The 22,028-nt window shown below is 40.4% G+C and overlaps 1 protein-coding gene across 1 annotated transcript in view; it reads right to left on the bottom strand.

Moving 5' to 3' along the window:
• SCUBE1 (signal peptide, CUB domain and EGF like domain containing 1) overlaps positions 1–22,028 on the bottom strand; it is a 203,342-nt gene that overhangs the window by 5,308 nt on the left and 176,006 nt on the right. The window contains exons 9-18 of the mRNA XM_034063355.1: positions 21,522–21,638; positions 17,898–18,020; positions 14,135–14,254; positions 12,467–12,559; positions 10,792–10,908; positions 8,317–8,475; positions 7,074–7,277; positions 5,532–5,693; positions 2,272–2,439; positions 1,215–1,376 (exon numbers count right to left, since the gene is read on the bottom strand). Of these exons, the coding sequence (XP_033919246.1) occupies positions 1,215–1,376; positions 2,272–2,439; positions 5,532–5,693; positions 7,074–7,277; positions 8,317–8,475; positions 10,792–10,908; positions 12,467–12,559; positions 14,135–14,254; positions 17,898–18,020; positions 21,522–21,638 (1,425 nt within the window). The remainder of the gene's footprint in view (positions 1–1,214; positions 1,377–2,271; positions 2,440–5,531; positions 5,694–7,073; positions 7,278–8,316; positions 8,476–10,791; positions 10,909–12,466; positions 12,560–14,134; positions 14,255–17,897; positions 18,021–21,521; positions 21,639–22,028) is intronic.

Raw genomic sequence — 22,028 nt, 5'->3', positions numbered from 1 at the left:
CTGCTTTAACACTTGATTAAGAAATTAACACAGGTACATGAATATGATACCACTGCAGAGGTGCTCACAGAGTAGTTACCACTGAGACCATCCTGAAATGCAGAAGGTATTCTGGTTTAACTTCACTTGGTTTTTAGGCTGATTTAGCTGAATGAGTGTGATGATCTTAACAGCCAACCTTATCTTCATTAAAGATTTGCCTGGCTTTATTTTAGATTAAACCAGTTAATAAAGAATCTCCACTGATGGATCAGTTTCATTTTCTGAGTTTTCAAATCTCCTATTGAATTTGCCACAGAAGCCTGATTCGGTAAGTTACTCAAGCTTGATCTCTCCAGGCCTAGTCATAAAACTAGATACATGTTCAAATATTTTGCTTAATCCAAGCCTCAGAGATCATGCAAGATCAGAAACTGACTTGCAAACAGGGAATATCTAAGGCAGCAAAGTGACAAGGGTGGTTTTATTTTATAGGAAAATCATCAAACTCTTCAAATCCCTTACAAATACATTCAAATTACATTAGAAATGATGAAGGGCTTCAAAGACAAGTGGGACATAATCACAATAAAAACTTATGACAGACTTGCATATGCATAGTTTGTTTAGATGATGCTACCTGTTATAGACACCTTCTCTTAAATTAGCATGGTAGAGATGAAAAAAATTGCTTGCCTAAAAGAATCAGTCATTCACAAAGATCAAACAAAATTGCACTGGAATCTTTGGGGGTGTTTAAAATGGTAATTGAAGATAGGAAGCTGAGTACTGCACAAATGCCTGCGAGAAGATTTCACTGTCATAAGCGATTAGCTGGCAGTTGCAGTATGCATGCCCATCTCTCCCAGTATTTTATAATTATTATAAAATGGCAGTTGCTTTGATAGAAGATACTGTGCTCTGCAGAGACATGGAGGAATATGCATCACTGCAAGATCACTTACAAGATCTGGGAACCCCAAAGTTCTATACCTTTAACTTGCTGCTGGCACTGTGCCAAATTACATTAAAGCTCAACCAGTCATATGCATCAGGTGCTACTTTTCCAGGCTTTTTTCTCATTGTTTTCCCAATTTTTACTATTCCTTCTGACAGCAGGTGAATGCTAACTAGGAATTAGAGAATTGAAGTCCAGCCTGACAGCTGGAACCTTCAAGCTGCAGTTCAGATCTGAAGATATGCTTCATCTCACAACTTACATAAAAGTAACTTACTTTTGCAATGCGTAACATTAGTGGAACCATCAAAATCTGTACTTGTGTTCCCAGGGCAGGTGATGCAGTAGTTTTGACCAAACTCAGGCTGGTATGTTCCCATAGGGCATCGGATACATCTGTGTGTTGTGGAGTTGTAGTAGTGCCCAGGAGAACAATGAACTGTAAGGTATGAGATGCGTTATTTTCAGAAAGTAGCGATCTTCAATGCACAGAAAACTTTCTTCTACCCTGGATATACCTCACAGTCCCAGTTCTGCAATATACTTATTAGGCCAGAAAATGCAAAAGAAAACAACAGCTCCCTGTGTTTCGCATTACAAAGGACCTTCTAACTAGAATTATGTTCCAAAGACTAGAGCTAAACCCTTACAAGCTAGTAACACATGCTACATTTGTCTCTCACTGTATTTAATACAGTGGTTTCCAATAAGTTGGTAATAAATGGAAGCTGATATATATCTGCCTAAGCAAAAAAAAAAAGCCTTTCACACTAGCGGGAGAGATGTTTCTGTCAGTGTCTGTTTGCCAGAGCCTCCTTGTCATTCCAGTATCTACACCAACGTGTGTTTGAGCAGATCCCTTCTTCAGCCTTTGCACTGGAATCTGACATTATGGAACACACAACGTGTTCCGTGCTTACAGTTTCTAGCCCATTAATAATCAGTCCTTAACTTCATATAACTTCTGTAATGTTTAGTTTTTCTCATTTGATAAATAAAAATACACAGGATGTTAAAGCTAGAGCATTATCTAATGCAAGTTTGTTTTATTTCTTGCCATGCAGTGGGGCTGATTTACCCACCAGTTGCCATGCTGACCCCATACCTGCCCATGGTAGTTCCAAAGAAAGTCATAAAGCCAGTTCATTCTCTGCAACCTTGCGAAATCATTCCTAGTTGACAGATTTCCCGACCATTTAATTTACTTACACACTATGTTTTTACATGCAGTGACTATGTTTGGTTTGGAACCTTTCAAAGCCCCTTGGTATTGAAGATTACCAACAAGAGGGCAAGCAGCAGGAATATGAATTGTGGAAAGATTTCAAATTCACCTTTGGTTTCACAGTCTTGAAAGGAAACAGCACCTTCATACTTGGTCACAAGCCCACCGCCGCATGGAAAGCAGAGGGTCCTTCCTGGTTCAGGCTGGTATGTACCAAGAGGACAGACTCTACAAGGTTTAAAACCATCTGAGGAATAGTGCCCAGGAGAACACTGCCCTAGAAATTGAAAATGATCATCTGTATCAGTGAGCCAACTTTTCTGGACAAAGTATAAAACCCACCAGCAGTTAGCAAAGCTTCCTTTAACTTAAACACATGACAGCAAGACACCTGCACATCAAATTCCAATCTTACCTGCTGGTTTTGTATTCTTCCTGTAGCTGCTTCCTAGAACCAGCACCAGTAAATACCACTGGTAGCTCTTTGCTACCTATGTTTCTGTTTGCCTTTTGTTCTGCTTTTTAGCAAGGGCTTTATAAAGATGTTAGAACTTTGTGCTTTCACCAAGTCTCTCACCTGAGAATTTCAAAGCACTTTGTAGGAAAAAATTAAATTTTGCACCATATCTATGAAGCAAGTAATTGTTGTTTTGGTTTTTTTGTATCTCCATTTTATAGATACAGAAGCAGTAGATCATGGGATTTACCAGACAGGATGGGACCAGTCCAGCACCCTGTCTATGAGAACAGCTGACATCAGCAGCTTTCCAGGTAGCTGTGAAAACTAGTGCTTTTCAGAAGCTCTGGTCTGTGTAAAGCAAAGCACTTTGTGAATGAGTCTACTGACAGATACGACCTGGTTTCCAAACTTGCTCTCCAAGCAGTTTCTGATTGGCATTTGTTTGGTTTGGTTCTTGCTACCTTAAGTACTTTACTCCTTGACAACCTACTGGAGAATCAGGATGTCAAGTTTTTTAAGCTCATGGCATTAATGTCTATCTTCATACCACCCCAGCCTGGGAAACCAGCACTTTGAGATGTTTGGTGTTCCCCAAGGTTGCCTAATCCCAAGTTTGTAATTTAGCTTCCCTGAGAATGAACAGCAGGTGAAAACACCTGGCTTGAAAACCTGAAAGTTCTGAGAGATATAGTTGGGGTTGGGTTCTCTTAAGAACCCCAATACTTGCTGGGAGATAAACTGAGAAAGTAACTGGGGTAACTTTCCACTTTAAGATGAACTAGAACTCTTGAACAAAAGCAAAATTCAAGCTGTGTTCCTACAAAAAGGTCAAACTGCTATGGACACCTCTGGGATTTAGTTGCGCTTCCATCCCAGCTGGCTGGAATATGACTACACAAGCTGGCTGTTGTGACACAGACCTCTGAGAAATACTATGATATTGATTTGAAGACAGTTCTGCTGTTGTTTTTGTAGCAAGACTGATCCACCTGGTTTGGTCCGGTTTGTCACTGTCCTTTTAACATGAAGGCACTTAATGAAGTGTGGATTTGGATCTAATTTTAGTGTGAACATTAAGCTTACAGACATCCTTTTAAAGAAAAGGTACAGTTGGGTTTTACAACTGCTAAATACTTAATGCTTTCAACATGAGTATGTCTCAGTCTTTACCTGTATATCAGAGTGAGGTAACTTGCTCCCTTCTTGCTTTCTGTATTGAAATTGCCAGAAAAAAAAATAGATCTGAGGGGATTCCTCTGAGAAATGCCCCAAATGGCTACGTTTCCTATTGTGTTTGGACCTACATGGATGGCATGTAAATTAACTACCACAGCATGTTATTCACTTGCAGCTCCAACACAGATTTCTACACAACAGGCACTTAAAAACTTTTTCCATACTTGTTGTATGTGCCTCACCTGTAGGGGTGAGGATTTCAGTCATACCTTATTTGTACCACCAGACAGGCATTACTGCTCCAGAAGATATGATGCAAAAATACTATTGCTTACATGTGGTGGGTACATTTCTAACAATATCTGTGTTCATCAAAATACACTCTTTCATCACATATGCTAACACGTTTTATGGAGACATACTGATCAAATCTTTGACAGGGAGGTTTATGAAGTCCAAAGCATACTGGACTTCTTCCCTTGCCACTTTCAAAGAGGAAAGCAGAGAGTTGAGCAGAAAACCAGACTGTTGTGATCTGACAGCAAATATTTTGAGACAGATCCACTCTGCAAAAATAATCAGATGGGTTTCTTTTTGTTGTTGTGCAGAACAGTAATTCAAATGCAAGCCTTGAAACAAACCAGTCTTTTTCCTGCAGTTGACATGCCACTTTAGACAGAATACTATAGTCAACTTTTAGAAACTCGGATTTGATTTTGGTAATCTATTCTTGTTGGATTTTGGATCAATACAAATCAACATAACAAAGATGCACTGGCATTTCAACAATTTTCCTGTAATAGTTCCTTCATACAGCAAATCAGAAAAATCTACCATGCGTTTGGACTGGAGACTCTAGAGTTATTTTTTATTCAGTGGATGGGGAAAAACCAGCACTTTCTCAAGTGACATTCATTGTATGTTCACTGTAGATATCCTTGAAGAAAGCATTAATGTAAACTACATGGATGAATTTTAAAGTTAGAACTTGCATGGCAGATAGAGCAGATTTCTTTCAAAGTCAAATTATCTGCTATAAATTAGATTTTGCTCATTTGTAATGAAATAAGGTAAGGAAAATAATTAACAGTTGTGTCTTAAAACCTTATCTTGATCAAGTTATAACAGAAGCACAGCTCACTTCTGAAACCAGGTATTATCATCATTATAATCTCATTTATGCATCATGAAATTGAGTCAGAGATACTACATCACTTGCCAAAAGCTACAGTGAATTCAAGCAGCACTGAAACTTGCAGTCATAGCTCTGAGTTTGGGTTATAGATCCCTGCAGCATAACTATCTCAAAATTATGATTGCTGCTGATTAGACCAGGTAAACTGCATCTCATGCAAAACATTAAATCAACAGGTTTATTAGACTCACCAATACCAGTCCAAAGTAATCCATCCCTTTGGCTCACAGTATACCTGATGAGTCCTTACAAGTTGAGGTATGGCCAGATTCCATACCTGACTTGAAGCAAAGCGCTTTGCTTGGCTTGCTCATTTCCATACCATAATTCACATTGCTGTAGCAGGTCCCATCTTCTTGTCAGCAATGTCAGTGGATTGAACAAGCCAAAACATTTGGCATGCTGCTTGTAAGTGCACAGAGATTTCTTCTGTTACCTTTACAAGACAGAAGTGTGGAAGGCTCCCCCCTCTTTTAGCCTCCATGCCTCACATGGTGTGTGGCAACATCTAAGCCTTTTATAATCAAATGAAACTTGCCTCCACATTCTGACACATTCCGGGCGCCCGCTACGCCCAGTCCATCATTACTTGGGCAGGGCTCACAGGTAAGTTGACCTTCTGTGTCTTGGTATGTTCCTGGTGAGCAAGGAACGCACTGATTATGTTCTCCGCTATAAAAGGTGCCCGTGCTGCAGGTAACTGAGAAAAGAAAAGGGGAATCTACATAAGGACTTCCATTTTGATCACATTATTTGCCGTTATATCAAACATTTAGAGAAGATGGATCTCTTTGGCCTCAGTATTACAGTGGCATATGTTCTGCATATGTTAGTCCAGGATCCTCACCTAATGTAAACAGGCTCATCTCCACTGTGGTCTAGGTCAGTTTACATCAGGGCTTGGTCCTTCTACTGTTTAAGCTATTAAATGGCATTGTACTGCATTGTTCATCAGAAATACGTTGTTAATAAAGCTGATGCGGTCTAAAAACTTTGCAGTTTAATTAAAATAGCAGTGCATAACACATGGGAAGTGATGTGAATTTACATGTTGTTTTTATGGCAGATGACTACAAGAAGTCTGTCTCCTGAGGTCCAGTCTAGAGATTTCTCTGACGGCAATGTATCCCATCTAATATTTTATGTCTCTTGACACTCAAATACCCCAACTGGAAAGTGTTTTAAATACAGATATGAATACACATGCTTTTCTTGCTGCAACAGGGCACATAACTCGATTAAACATTTTTCTCTGCTGGATATAGGTAGTTAAATGTACAGGTATCTAGACAACAATAGCAACTCTTTCAATAGCTTCTAAATCACTGTTCCTCTGTAATGAAAACAGCCTCTGAACCAACTGATTAAAGGCACCTATCAGATCTGCACTCACCTATTTCTGTGTGCTTGTAAATAACTTGGTGTTTAAAAGCAGCTGGGAAAACAGATATGCTGATTTTGAAAAGATGATTCTGAGTGATAAGGAAGCTTGCCATACTGAGAACTGCCATTAACAGGTTTGCACTAGCACCTTGCCCCTAGTTACCTTTGCACTAGCACCTTTACCTCTAGTAAAGCACTAGAGCCTGATAATCTGGGAAAAGCTTAAAGAAATTAGGTATTTTACATAAAGTTAAAACAAATTTCTTTTTTTTTTTTAATTGGACCTCTTGAGTGTTAAATACAAATATATCCATGGGTCACAGATTACTTTGTGGTGAGGAGTGTGGGAGAGGTGACCATGGCATCTGGGTAAATACCATATTATTGTTCTACAGAATTGTAATTATGTTTTCGTAAGATGCTGGGAACAACTGGGAACTAATTGCCAACATTGCCTTGTGGTAGGCCTTGATACATGCCAGCTGACAGCATGGGAATGTAGCCACATACATGTTTCTTTTCTTTTCCTGCAATCATTTCATGAACTCCCTTCAAAGTCTTATTAACTGCCAGTGGTTCACACATATATGTTGAGTGATACTGATCTAAATCATCTGTTATCTCACAGATTTTCTGCCCTGCTCACTAGGGACAAGCTCATTTTGGGGGATATGCTGAATAGGTTATTGGTACTTACCGCATTTTCCATCCTGCAGCACTTGCCCTGTACTGCAAGCTTCATGCCCTTCAGTAGCTTTAGCTGGCTTCTGAGCCACTTCATATTCTGTCCCAGAAAACTGAATGTAAAATTGCTGTTTATTAATAGATTTCCTCAATGTTTTGATTGCAGTTTGCAGCTTCTGCTCCATCCTTTTCCGAACACAGTCAATGTTACAGGTGTCTAGATGGGAAATGATAACAAAACTAGAAGCAATTGAGATTCATGTTTAAAATGAGGTGCTTAACAAAAAGCTGAGCCTGCATCACACTATGACACCTCTGTTTGTTTCACTGTCTTCTCCGTATCAATTGTAGAAGCAGCTGACTGTATTCAAAATCAGGCCTTTTAAAGGGACAAGACAGTATGCTGAGGTCCATCAAACTGAGTTGCATGGCCTTGTAAGTGCACACTGAGTGCTGGCATCTTACCTCTAGCATTAAAAAATCTGGGTACACTGAGTGCATGCACAGAAAAGGGCTGCAGCAAACATCAATCTCCCTGTGTTGTACTTCCAGATATGCATTCAGTCTGCCACCACGACTGTTTCCAAATTTGATCTGCCCATGCTCTACTCATTTGGCCAGGAATCCTTCACATTTCTCTAACAAAGAAAGGTACTTTCTGGCACAATTAGTCTTTGAATCACTTGGCTGGTGAGGTACCACTCAGGGTTAACAAACCTGCGTTTGAGGACTGATGTGTTTATAGAATTCAGCCCACATTTTCTTTGGCTGGATTTTATAGCATAATATTACAGCTCATGAATAACTTGAAGCAATTTTTTTCTTTCTGCAGTTTGTTATGAAAACATGAGTTTTCCAAATGTGTGATAAAAATGTTTGATTCTCAGACTGAAGTTTCAACAACATACATTTTGGAGCCTATTTTTATCATTGTTGTTGCAGAACTTCTACCTAGTCCTTACATTCTCTGTGCATCAATTAGCACTTCTGTTTAAAGAAATCAGACTAAATTAAAGTACATGACTTAAGACTTTGAAGGAATTTTGCTGCAGGTTCAATCTTTGCTCCTTAATCTTAATTTCATACCTGATTCCTTTCAATTAAATCTGTGAAAATTTGAGTTTGGAAAGGCTGCTGAATGAGGCTTGTGCTGAAAAGTTTGCATGGTAGATTGATGAAATAGCATCAAAGAGATTCTAACCACACAAAAAGGAACTGAATTCTGATTTCTCTCCACAGACAGATCTTTCACAAACCTGAAACTTCTTCCGACTTCATCTCCACTTCAAACTCTGCAGTGATATGGGATACCTCTTTTGATGGGGACTTACGGCCTCGACGTTTTTTCTTGGAGGAATCACACTTGAGATTCACAAAGGTCACCTGGCAGTTGTCTGTACAAGGGAATTGACCTCCTTTGCATAAGAGAAGCAACACAGAAAAGAAATCAAGTAGCAAAGTAGCAAGTGACAGGCTAATAAGCGATATCTCAGCTGGGTTATCATGAGTGCAGTGACAAACTTCACAGCATTTCATGCACATTGTGAGACACCTCCTTCTCTGTGCAATTTTGGGTTTGCTGGTGAATGCAGGGCATGAAAACACAGTGTGGTGGTGCTCAGCTGCACAGTGGTACCTCTAGTGCCTACGATTGCCTGTCCTTTTTCTGCATAAGAATTAGAAAGTTCTTTACATAAATTTTCTAAGATCAACAGTACTATGTATTTGATGGTTAAACAAAGCAAGACAGTCAATTTTCATAAATTCATGAGAGTGGTAGGCCTAGGCCTCTAGAAAATACCAGCTGCTATTCCATCTCTTTCAGCAATTGCCAGATATCAAAGGTTTTAAATCATTTGACTGGGAGGTTATGAAACTGTATTGGAAGGCTTTATCTGAGGGGAAGTCATAGAATCATTTTGGTTGGAAAAGACTCTTAAGATCATTTAGTCCAACCATTAACCTAACGCTGCCAAGTCCATCACTAAACCATGTCCCTAAGTGCCACATCTATATATCTTTTAAATACCTTCAGGGATGGGGACTCCACCACTTCCCTGGGCAGCCTGTTTCAGCACTTGACAACCCTTTTGATGAAGGCTTTTTCCTAATATCCAGTCTAAACCTCCCCTGGCACAACTTGTGGCTGTTTCATCTTATCACAAGCCAGAGGAGCTGAATGCTGTTGCCAATTATGTGGAAAGGGCCACAATCCACTGGGGCATAATCACATGAACATTATTTCCCTATATAAAGCAATCTTAGTGAAAAACATCCTTTTTCTGATAGGCAATGGACCTTCCAGGCCAGGGAGAAATTTCTAGCAGTCAGGCCACCAGGAGGATTTCATTTCAAGCTGTGGTTATATTATATAATCTTTCTGTTAGACTCCAAAGTTTAGATGACATAATAAAAACAAAGCAAAGCAAAAGACAAGGAAATGAATCCACAAAATACATTCCCAAGGTGACTGCATGACTTTACAAATGAGTCTGAAAATCAAATCTTATTAAAAGAAGACAATCCCTAAAGACAAGGCAAGCATCTTGACAACTGAGACTTGTTTTAAGTGGGTACTTGGAAAATTACAGTCATAGATGTCTAGATTTCAGGGTAAAGATAAAATACAAGTCTAAATTTAAGAAATAAAATCTTTAAACCATTAGCACTTTTTTAGGATAGTTATTGTTTACTCTCCTCTATTCAGGGCTCATATACGACTTCTTACTCTCTAGCAAAAGTGGTAAGGCAGAGTCACAACAGATAATATATCACCAGTAGAAGTTTGCTGTATGCTATCATGTTGCAATATGAGCTGTTGCAATTACACCAATACTGTGTATTAAAAGCTAGAAAATTTTGAGCTTATATTAAATTTAAATGAACTTCAAATACTTTAAAGCTGTGGAAATACACAGCAGCAACACCCAAACACTCTTTAACTGTCCCTGTCATAGTATCAAGGGGATACAGGACAAGAAATAAATGCCATGAAGATCTGTTCAATACACATAACTTTTCAAGTATCTTTTTTATCCAACTTCAAAAATGATGTTAGAAAACAATAAAACCATATGCCCAGTCATACTGAATTTTAAGAACATTTGATTATTTTGACTCATCCTCACCTAAACTTTTTTTTAATTTCAGAGTTTTGGTAATTATGTCTAAACCTTTAATTTTATTATTTTTTTAACATTATAACTACTCACTCCAACATAAGAAAAGATCTAAGGCTGCGGAGCACCAGAGCTGAATTATAACTTTCCCACATAGGGCTTATCTTTGCTGCTGCAAATACTACAGATACTAATCCAGAATAAAGCAAATAAATAACATCTTTTGTTTTCTTTCATAAACCACACTTGGGAAAACTAAACCAAAGCAAACAGGCATTGCTTCACACAGCTTCACATAGGTCACAGCTTTTTGCCTCAGGATATTTCTTCTATTACCAGTGCTAGAAAAAGGCTCAGCTGAATTCCAAACTCATGTACTCGTGAGCAAAGATTTTTCACAGCACCTGGTGACATTTCAATACTGTCAGATGCAAACCCAAGGCAATGTTCAGCTAGTGTGTGAACCTTGGCCTGAAGTTAAACTCAGATCCAAATATGACAAACATTGTTTTTATTCTTTCCTGTCTGCAGTATGAAAACAAAATAGGCAAACAAGCAAGCAAGCAAAGGAAAAATTAGAGTGCTGTATACGTGTTAGAGGAAACCACATACCTAAACCAGCTTGCTTCCCAGAATCTTTTGTTTTTTCTTTGCTGCGAGGCCGTAAATGGCATTTTGCATCCTTAATTTTAAAACGAGCTTTCTGCTTGATTGGAGGGGCTAATGAATCTGTTGACGTAAAATAAGAAAGCTATCATTTGGGATACAGATGAAATGAAATCTGAAACTCATTTGTAAAAACAGACTCAGGAGTCTTCTAGAGACAAATAAAAGACACAGCCCAAGAGTTACACACTTTGTACTTTTCTGCACACACTTTTCTGTACAAGAAGACCTGTCTCACGTAAGCATTTATTCTTGAGGCCATGAAGATCAATGAACTTGCTGGTGTCACACATGCACTGCACACAGGCTTCCCCTCCAGCAGGCCTGCACATCTTTGTGGAATTTGCACGAATTTGTCTATTACTATGGAAAAGAATAATTCCTGACTTTTTTTTCCTGACTCTATCTGTGACTTCCTATGTTACTTGGCTGTAGTTCTGCTCTTGGTAATGCCAACCAGGAATAAGATTAATTTGGTGGAGCTACACTGTTGGCAGTTGAAAACCATCCAAAGGAAACATCTTTATTTGACTGCGGTTTATGGCTTGCAAGCTTTATTCTTCAGCTTTAAATCCAAGCCAGTTACGTCTTGTGACTTTAAAGGCTGTTATATAGCCATGCACCACTTAGGAAATGTGGCTGCTGGCTGACTTCTCGCAGTGGAAAAGGCTGGACCTGGCCCATCACCTGTCAGCCGCTTTGGGCTGCCCATGGTCCTGGAGCAGGTGGAGGGGCGAAGGCAGGTAAGTGCTGCAGCATGGGTCCCTCTTTCCTTGGGAGGGCTTTGCCATACTAGGACTACAGAGGTATCATGCCCCTGTGCCACAGGCAGACACATCTACTGCCCTGTTACTGCACTCCTCAGCATTGCACCTCCTCACACATTCCAAATATATAAGAAATACATGGTTAGAGATCTGGCAAATTGGAGACAAGTACAGCAGATAATGATACATAAAGTGAGATGACACTTCCCACTGCTGGGTGCTGTTCCAGGTGCTTCTAATTTTGCCAGACCTCAACCATTTGAGCTGAACTTAATTTTATGCTGAGTATCAGCTTTAAGACACATTTTGAAATGTCTCTGCAAACATAATCCAGCCCTTTCTGAAAACAAGATAAATGAAACAGTATGTGCTCATAAAAGTCTCATAACCTTTTTATTGGGAATCCCCCGAAGGAGGATCTATGTTCCTAAGGAAGGGCTTTGCAGGCAAGGCTTGGAACCTGCAGTAGCCTTCTGCTCTTGTGCTACTGATGGGCCCCTCTGGCTCACTTCCAAGTCTGGGAAGAAATGCCATTTTGATATGCTTGCTATTCCCTTGCTGAACTATGGAAAGTAAATTATTCTAAACATCTGTCACTAGTGAATACATCTCAAACCTCCACCACTCCTGTACTGACCTACCCACACATGCCACACCAGAAGGCAGCTGTGTATCCTCTGCCCTCAAGGAGAGGATGCAGAAAAGCAAGTGTGCACGTGATGGAACACAGGATACCTTAATTCTGGTCTTGTGTAACTCGAGTGCTGTAGGTCATGCAACTCCCAAACGGTCCGGAGGACCTCCATGACCTACCTCCTGGCCACTGGGGCCCAGGCGAGCAGGAGAGCACCTACCTGCACAGCTGGGCAGGGTTGTGTTGCGTTTCTGCTGAGCTTTGCCTTGCTGGACAGGAATGCCACAGCTCAGCGTGTAGCTGTTCTCCGAATCTGCAGGGCAGAACACAGTGTCAGCACATGCATCTTCTCTCTTGTCACCCCCCAGCATTAATCTTCAACAAACTGATTAACACTGCTAAATAAGGAGGCGTTTTAAGTGCTGAACTTGGATTTTAAATGGCTGAAATAGCTTGCCAGAGGCTATGCGTCACTGTTGACTGCAAGTTCTGCTTCTTCCAGCACTGAAATGTTACGTTTTATAAACAATTTGGCATGCGGTTAGCTGCAAATAATTCCATGCTGCCCAATAGTTTCTGTTTGTCCATGGCAGAGTCCTTTGATCATCTCCTTAATTTAAATAATAAACCATGGGCTTTCATAATAATTCTAGCTCCCGACTCTGACAGAACTTAACTGGCAGAAACAAAAACTAAGGTACTTAGAACTGTAACAGGGTTTACATATTGCACAGATAAAACTGTGTATTGGTGCATACAAATTAGATACATGCATGGTTCCACTAATCCCTGCTAAACTGAAAATAAAGTGTGAACAGCTCTACTTCACATAATGCCAGGACTAATAGTCCTTAGACTCTTAGTACTAAAAGTAGAGATATTCTCATGGAAAATAATCCTTTGTCTGAACCAGCACATGTATGAAAACACAGCAGCAATTGCCTTCCCCACCTGCTCTGCAAAACTGGAGATGAAAATTACCTGGAGCAAATGACACAAAGCAGGGAGAAGACGAAATGCATAAGTTTCTATATATAACACTCTGCTAAACTACTACCAGGAAAATGTATTAAAACTCAGCAACCACAGAAGATAATACTGAGAGATTCTTTTTGCCATATAGCCTTCTGAGACAGATTTAGTCGCATCCATTTTGTATGAGACAGTAACTGTCTTAAAGGTGTTTCTAGGTCATCCTTTGCTCCATGGTGCTCCTGGCTGAGCTGATAGAAGTTTTATGCCACCCTGGCTGGTTTGGGAGCCTGATTGTGTGCTGTGGTAGCCACAGCATTAAATATCCCAGTGGGTCCCACTGGTCCTTTCCTGCCCCTGCTTCAGAATGTGCTCACCAAGATGAGTTCCTCCTAGGGGACTCTGTTTTGGGACGCATTTCTGCTCCTGCTCAATCACACAGTTACAGGGTATTTCAGGCCATGATGCAAAGTTCATTTTAAACAGATGCCTGGACGGGCACAGGGTCTTGACTCAAAGCTGAAAAACCTGGTACTGAAAATCAGCAGGAATCCACTGAAATCAACTGTCGATGTTTTTCCTCCCTCGCTTTTGACACAGCAGTTCAATACATTACAATTTTTCTTTCACACCTTCCTGGCTAAGGTAGATACATCTCAGGTTTTTGTTAGAAATTCCCCACCCCTCCAAATGACAACTCAAATAAAACAATGAAGGGCCAAGATTCTAATGTAAGTGGTAATCAGCTCCTCTATTTAGTGATGTACTTATCTGGCCCAGTTCAAGCTATAATGATGTTTTTGCTCATTTACAATTGTCCAGAACAAAAACTGAATGTAAGGACTGCAAACACATTGGCAGAGGAAAATCATCAAGTCACATTCTAGACTTAGGAGCACAAACGTTTTGTACAAACCTGGAACAAAAAGAGTATTGGATGGGCATGACAGGAAGCAGCTTTCTATGCCTCCTGTCTTACTACACACTAGCTGAGCCTTGGGAGCTGGTTTGGCATTCGGGAGACATTTCACCATCTCTGAGGAGAGAAGAAAGAGAAATGAAAATAAATCAGACACTGCCCAGCCCAGATCCTTGTGCATCCACTTGCATGCAGTGCTGAGGAAAGGAAAATGGAAACAAAGCAAAATCACAAGCTCAGTTAGGGAGAAAGTATCTGGATCTTCAGCTTAGACTTGAAAATTAAACTCCTTCACAGTTTTTGACCTAAATTCTTGATCCATCTTTCCTTCCTATCCTTCCCTCAAGGACTGTTCAGGTCCAAGATCTGCACTCTGGAAGGCAGGTATCTCTAAGCACAAGGACAATTCTGTCTGCACATCCTGATCTCAGAAGCAACAGGTAATATTAATGACCTGAGATGTCCTTTCCTCTCTCTTGGAGGCAACAGCTCTCCCATTTAACAGGCCAACTACCAACCACGCATAGGAGTCACCCTCACAAGGATCTCTTTATTTAGATGACTGCAAAAGTGGTATTTTCTACTTCTCTGACTCTCAAAGACTTTCTGCTTTTAGTTCCATGCTGTAGCCTCTGGAAGTAGAAAACTTTCCAGCCAGGCAGAGATGAGGCAGGAGATGCTGGGATGGAGATGGGCAGTCCCACCAGTCCTTTCAGCCACTGCTGATATGCTCCAAGAAGTGCTAGAAGGGACAGTGACACACAGAGACATCAGCCATTTCTCATTAACATCCACCACATGAGGCATGTTGCAGCTTGTGCAATGGAAATACCCAGCTTCTTCTCTTGGCTTCATGGCAGGATGAAGACAGAGTATCCTGCAGGTCTTAAACTGCTCTTATTTGGGTACAGGACTGTTTGTGTTTTAGCTGAAACTACAGAGAGTTGTAATGAATTGTTGGACCAGGCTCTGTAATTCACCCTGAGATTATGGTATGCCACTAATAATGATAATCCTTTACTTATTTTGACATCTTTTGGGACTGAATTGTTACTTAAGTATGTTCTGCTCCACACAAATGACGAGGTTCCTTCAGCCAGCAGGTGCCATCACTACCGGCACTGATGCACCTCCTTTCCACCAGAGATATAACCTCTGCACTGACTCCAGGCTAAGTGTATCTGGTCACAGCTTCAAGCAGGTATTTCACACTGCATCAGCTAGTTAAACCTCAGCTAGGTGTCTGTAAAACAGTTCTTGCTTCAGCCCCTTCAGCCTGTTCAGGTAAATATGCTTTTTCCCTGACTGTTCCTTGCTACTTCTTCCAAACATGCTCACCTTACAGGATGGACATGGCTGACTTGTTTTGCTCATGGCTGACTGTGCTACTGAAAATGTTATTTTTCCTGTCAGCTCACCAGTGAACCACACCAAGGGAGACCAAAACTGCAGCAGCCAGACTGGTGTGGATCTGCCAGCCTTTGGGAAAAGCCCAGTAAAGATGGGATGAAACAGGCAATTCAAGTGTGGTAGCTGTAATGAGCCTTGCCTGGTTTGGCTTGAGTGCAGAGGAAGGGTCCCAGCGGCCACCAGCTGGCTTGCATTCCTGGCCTCACTGGTTAAGTATAAATACATACAAGTCCCTTAAACACACCTGATGTTCACATCTTTAATATGGGAATAATCATCCTCCACTTACTTCCCTCCTAAGGTCTTTTATGTGGCTTTGGTGATGGTTTTAAAGAATTTGTTTCTTTGGACTGAGGAAACAATGCAAGTGCAAAGTGTCATTGCTGAGCAAAAGAGGATTTTGTTACTGCAAATATCTCCAAATCATGTGGCATTCAGGATCACTAAATATCATCCTACTTCTTTTTTGTGCTTTTATAACAATATAGAATGCAGTTGCCTCTAAACAATGATGGTAATAAAGGCAAGTGATCAGCAGGGAGAGGACACTCATTTTAAGCCTCATTAAATTCATCAAATAAAACAGTGTATACCAATAGAGAAGTGTTTTATTTTCCATCTTCTCAGTATTACAAATAAGGAAGAGAAATTTACAACTAGGAAAATATTTTCAACCAGCCTCTTACCATGGGAACAGCATTCTTAGCAGACTGAGAGGGAATATAGCACAAAACTTTTATCTAACTATGAGGTCTAACTATATAGCAGACCTCAAAAAAAATGTAGTCCCTGCTGTTAGTTTACAAACTCATTTCCAGAGGAGTAACTGGTACATTGCAAGAGAGACCTGTTGGATAACTAAAAACCACCAGTGATAACAATTTCTTACTCCTACAGAGCTTGATTCTCTATATAATAGGGAAGGTTAATATAGATAAAACTAAGCAGGAAAAATGAAGTACATAGTTGTGGTTAGGAGAGAAGTCAATGGCAAAGGCTTAAACCCAACCTGAGATACACACCCACCACCCCACCCTGGCTATATATAAAAGTATATAAAAAAACTACAATACTTCCATATGTGCAGAGATTCTGTTAAGTCCCTTTCTTGTTCTGTCTTGCTCCCAGTTAGGTATTAGGCACAAGTTTATCTATAAGAAATTACTAGTGGTTCAGCCTGGAGAAGACTGCGTGGAGACCTCATAGCAGCCTTCCAGTACCTGAAGGGGCTTATAAGGATGCTGGGGAGGGACTCTTCATTAGGAACTGTAGTGATAGGACAAGGGGTAATGGGTTGAAACTTAAACAGGGGAAGTTTAGATTAGATATAAGGAAGAAGTTCTTCACTGTTAGGGTGGTGAAGCACTGGAATGGGTTGCCCAAAGAAGTTGTAAATGCTTCATCCCTGGTGTTCAAGGCCAGGTTGGACAGAGCCTTAGGTAACATGGTTTAGTGTGAGGTGTCCCTGCCCATGGCAGGGGGTTGGAACTAGATGATCTTGAGGTCCCTTCCAACCCTAACTATTCTATGATTCTATGATTCTAAAAATCCCTACCCAAACAAACCCCCACAACCTAAATTTGACTATGAAAGACCTCAGGTATGCCATTCCCATTAAAAATGTGAAAATGGAATTACAGCCTCTGAGAAAATACTTTGGATGGCTGTAGCCATGGCCAAGATGTGTTATGCTTCAAATAAGAACCCAGTAAAAAGTCATCTACTAGAAGGACACAGAAATTCAGATCTGTCACAAAGTGGCACTAGAAGCAAGTGCCATAATTTTAATGGTCACAGGATTGTGCTCATTGCAAATAATACACAGCTAGGGTTAGTACTTTATATTAAGCAGGATACCTTTGGAGATAACTTGAAAAACTGGGGTATGGTGCTGTGAATGTAGATTTATTCATTAACATGAATACAATGTCCTATTTGTAAGAGGTTACATGTTTTGAATATTCTAAATTAGTCTTAAAGGGAAAGAGTTATAGCTGGGGCCACAGAGATGGACAAAGGACAAATTAAGGATGAAAATATAAAATACATAACATAATAATAAGATGACTTAGATATGTGTGAATTGACTCCTAAAAAACCCTATCTACACAAAAAAATTCCAGCAGACTGCCCATTCTCTAATCCACCTGGAGTTACATTCTAGTTTATGGACCCCATAGGACCAGATGTTATTTGACTTTAAAAAATTAATTTGGAGATCTATTTATATTTTCACAATATCTATACAGTGAAAATGCAGCATCCCTCAGGCAAAACCACGGGCTTTTCCACCCTTCTGGAGGATAGGAGCATCACCACAATCACCTCTGAGTCAGCTTCCCACACTTACCAACACAGTCCTTTTTATTCCAGTGCAGTTTCTTTCCAGGTGGACAGACACATTCATAGCTCCCCATGGTATTAAGGCACCCATAGTCACAGCTACCATTGCTGATGCTGCACTCATCAATATCTGAAAATGTAATTAAAGTTGAGAAGAGTATTAACTACATGTACACATGTATACTGTGCATTAAGATAGTATGTGCATAAGGATATCTGTTTCTACTATATCTTTGACATTTAAGTTTGTATAAACATGTGGAAATGCAGACAATACACATGTCAAACAATTTTAGTGCATATTGCATGTATCTGTCCTTAGATAAATGTATAGCTCCTACCCTTGCAAGGATTTATGCATATGATACAATTTACTTGCTAGGGCTATTACACTGAAATTCTTGAAACTCACAAGATGCAAAACATGCTCAAAAGTCTCTGCAGCATCTGGACAATAATGTATATTGCATCATATGGAAAAATGTCAAAGGCATAAACTTATGTTAGATTAGATCTCTTTTGCATAACAGGGAGATAAATTCTCCATAGTGATTCACAGAGTTTGCTTTTAGAAATGCTTCAGATGGAGAAAGAAACTGCATATTTGATAGGAACCTAGCAGCTGAAGTGTATTTAGTCTTCTACTCTTCAAATGAAAATGAAAGGTAAAAGCTTGCAGGAAGGTAAAGCCATTACTGGATATGTTATCACTGATATTCCACATAAAATCTTTCAACTTTTGCTACATTAGAAAAGTATTTAGTCAATGTGAGGTGTACTCTTTTAGTCTATGCAATCAGCATTTATATACTGGTGTTGACATGGCCAATCTCTCATCTCTCTTCCCACCACCAGAAAGAATGTTTATCCATCATGCTCAACAGGAGTTGTGCTGCCATGTACTTGCTTCTGGAACACGCTCAGATGGCACAGGCCAACTCTAATATGGCACCACTGAACTATCAGTTGCACAATGCTGCTCCAGAGTCTTTATTTCACTAATATAGCCATAACCTAAAAGCCCTTGTTATGAACTACAGTCCCATTATTTTGGGCACTGCACTAACCTCAATGACAAATGGTTTTTGCCCTTTGAACGCAGCTCTGTTCATCTGCTTGCTGAAACAGCAGCATTACTGTCATACTTTTACAAGGCACATAGGTTGTGCCATTTGACATACGCTGAAATGACCTAGAATGACATCAAATCAATGCGAGATATACTGAATTTCTAATACTCTGGCTTAATGATAGGCCTCAAAATGTAGCTGCAGAGGAAAACCATCAATGTGTCTGGCCATAAATGCTCCCAGGCCGAGTGTCTAACTACTTTTACAAACCATGCCTAGAGTCCAGGCTTGACTTCTGACTGCCATGTGCTTGGCACTGTGTGAATCCATACGGTTTGCAAAAACACTGCCTGAGTTCGAGACAGTTCTCCCCAAGCCCCAGTATTCCAGCCCAGTGACCCCATCTGAAGCCAGGGTGCTACAGGTAGCAGGTGGGACTGATGACTGATTGGCTCAAGCCCTGCATGGTTAACAAATGCGGAACCATACACATCAGGCAAGTTTTCCTCTGACATCTTGGGGCACTTGATGGGAACATGGGAGTATTTACTGGGGTAGCTGCTGGAATCTAGAAATGTCTTTCTTCTTCTGATACACGATTTTAGCCCAGGTGGTTAAGTAAAAATCTGGAAAATATGGAGATTATGCAAACAATAAACTGAGAAAGACACCCATATATGATGGGCACGTTTATGGACAATGTTATGATTTTTGGGTCAGAGTCAGAACTTCTGCCGGTCCTGGGTCAGCAGTTCCAAAAATGGACAAGGGAGATAGTCCCTAAAAAACCTTTTTTCTGGAAATTTCATACACAGAGGTGGGGCTTATGCTGAGTGTTCTCTACTTGTGAACCCATACTTTGAAACACACATTTAGCCCACAGTGCTCCTGCCACTGAACTCTGGCTGAACTGTTCAAACCCAAGCTCTTGCTGTCAGGTACCTCAGCCCAGAACTAAGCTCCTGAAGAAGCAAATTGCCCAAGGCACTGGAAAACCCTGCAAATTCTACTGACTTTCCTAAGGTCACTTAACAAGGCAATTTATACTGGAAGTAGGGCTTTACATCAACAGGGGATGTAAGTGCTAGCACTGTCCTTCTAAAAGTTTCCCTTATGACACATGACTTTTATTACAAGAGATGCCATGAAGAAGACACCAGACTGCAACAGGAGCTGTCCTTCAGCATGAAGGCCCAGAACAAGGGCATGGCCACATAGTTTATTAATTACTAACAAAAGAGAAGCGGGATGGAGAGAAAGCTTACTAAGAGATAAGCTTGCACCAAACCTTTTTGAAGGTTCTCATTATTTCTCCCTAGTTTTGACTTCTGCTCAGTGCCACATGGATGGCAGCCAGGGTAAGTTATTTGTTCCACTATAAACATCACTCTGCAGGGGTTGACTAAAACTAACAATAGGCCTGAGCACCAAAGCTCAGGGTGGATTCAGAGCAGTGATTTGGATCTGGCCATTAAGGAAAAAAGCAGGCAGTTTGCATCTGGTCATGTTTTGGTCAGAGGTTCAGCACTGAGCACTTCCAGTTAGAGTTTTGGTCCTACTTCAGTCTTATTTAAAAGACTGAAGCTGAAGTAAGGCTGAAGATTATTTAAAGCCTGAGGTTGAACCCCAGACTTTGAGGCTTTTCCTAAATTAAGACATATATTAAGTCATTAAGGAATTAACAGTGAAACTGAAAATCAGTCTCTCACACCCTGCATAGCACAGGTCCCCAGAACTTCCAGACTCTGCTTTTGCTTTCAGAACTGCCCTTAAATGAAGTCTTTTCCCAAACTCTTTACTCAGATGAACCCCGATTTCTCTTCCTGCCTGCCTCTACTATACAGTGAATTCACTTCTTACTTTTCCTGCTCTATACAAGAGATACCAGAATACAGCACCTACCCCTTTCTTCCAAAGAGGGGGCTGGCAGAGATATGATTAACAGTGTGTCATGTTAACCCTACCAAATCAGGTGAACTCAACATTCAGATGGCAGTGAGGGACTGGCATCTGTTTCTGCTACATCAGTTTGCATGCCAAAATTCATAAACTTTGTAAAACCAATATCCTTCTCCTCTTTGCAGCTCACCATTTGTGGTTTTCCTTCTGTAAATACAATTGTGACTAACCTCACTCCTGTGAAAGCACCAGTTAGTGCTCTGTGCTTGTAAACTCTGTAACAAACCTTACCCTGTACAGTGCGATGAACCCCTGCCATGAAGCTGCTTTGCGATGGTTGTGGAAGAATGGCTGCATCCATGAAGCAGTGGATGCAAGCATCACAGCTGCAGGCTTCTCACCCATACTGGGGCTGCTATGTACCACCATCAAAAATGCCAGGACATTGGTTTTTATTTATGTTCTTCTCCTGAGAATTCTTCAGCAAGACTGAGATGCTGAAATTTTAGTCACAAAAAATAAAGCTAAAATAGCAAGATCATGCTATTTTAGCTTTATTAGCTTATCATCTCCAGTTCTAAATGCTTCAGCTGAAAGAATGTGGGGCTGAGTAAACAGGTCACAAACCAAACAAACACATAAGCAAAACTTAGTTTCCAAACCTCCGCAGTGCGTCAGTCCATACAAGGTGTAGCCTTTATGGCAGAGACATTCAAAGCTACCAGGGTAGTTGATGCAGGTGTGATCACAGGTCCTTTCAAAGGAACACTCGTCGATATCTACATTCACAGAAAAAGCATTAGGAAATTAGAATTCAGTTAAACTGAATGGCTGGAATTTCACATTCAGTTGCAACATCTTGTTAGTCATAAACCATCACATATCACCCCGTGTAAAATCTGAATAAAATATCATTTTTATTCCTCTATTTTTTTTATAAGGAAAGAACTTGCAGGTACATGGAGAAGAGTAAGAAAAGAGAACATAAAACCATAAACACCGTATTATACATGTTCACCATTAGATGGCAACCTTTAACTTCTGATCATCGTTACCCAGCCGGGCAATGGGGGTATGAAGGTTTGGGGGGGTTAGTGGCACAACGAAAAAACCTTCGGGTTGGATTAAGCCATTCCCTCTTTCACTGACCATTCCTCTGCCATCCTGCC

The sequence above is a fragment of the Melopsittacus undulatus genome, chromosome 5 (genome assembly GCF_012275295.1).
Source record: "Melopsittacus undulatus isolate bMelUnd1 chromosome 5, bMelUnd1.mat.Z, whole genome shotgun sequence".
NCBI lineage: Eukaryota > Metazoa > Chordata > Aves > Psittaciformes > Psittaculidae > Melopsittacus > Melopsittacus undulatus.
Note: the sequence above shows the minus strand (reverse complement) of the source record. Positions and strands in the feature narration are given on the sequence as shown.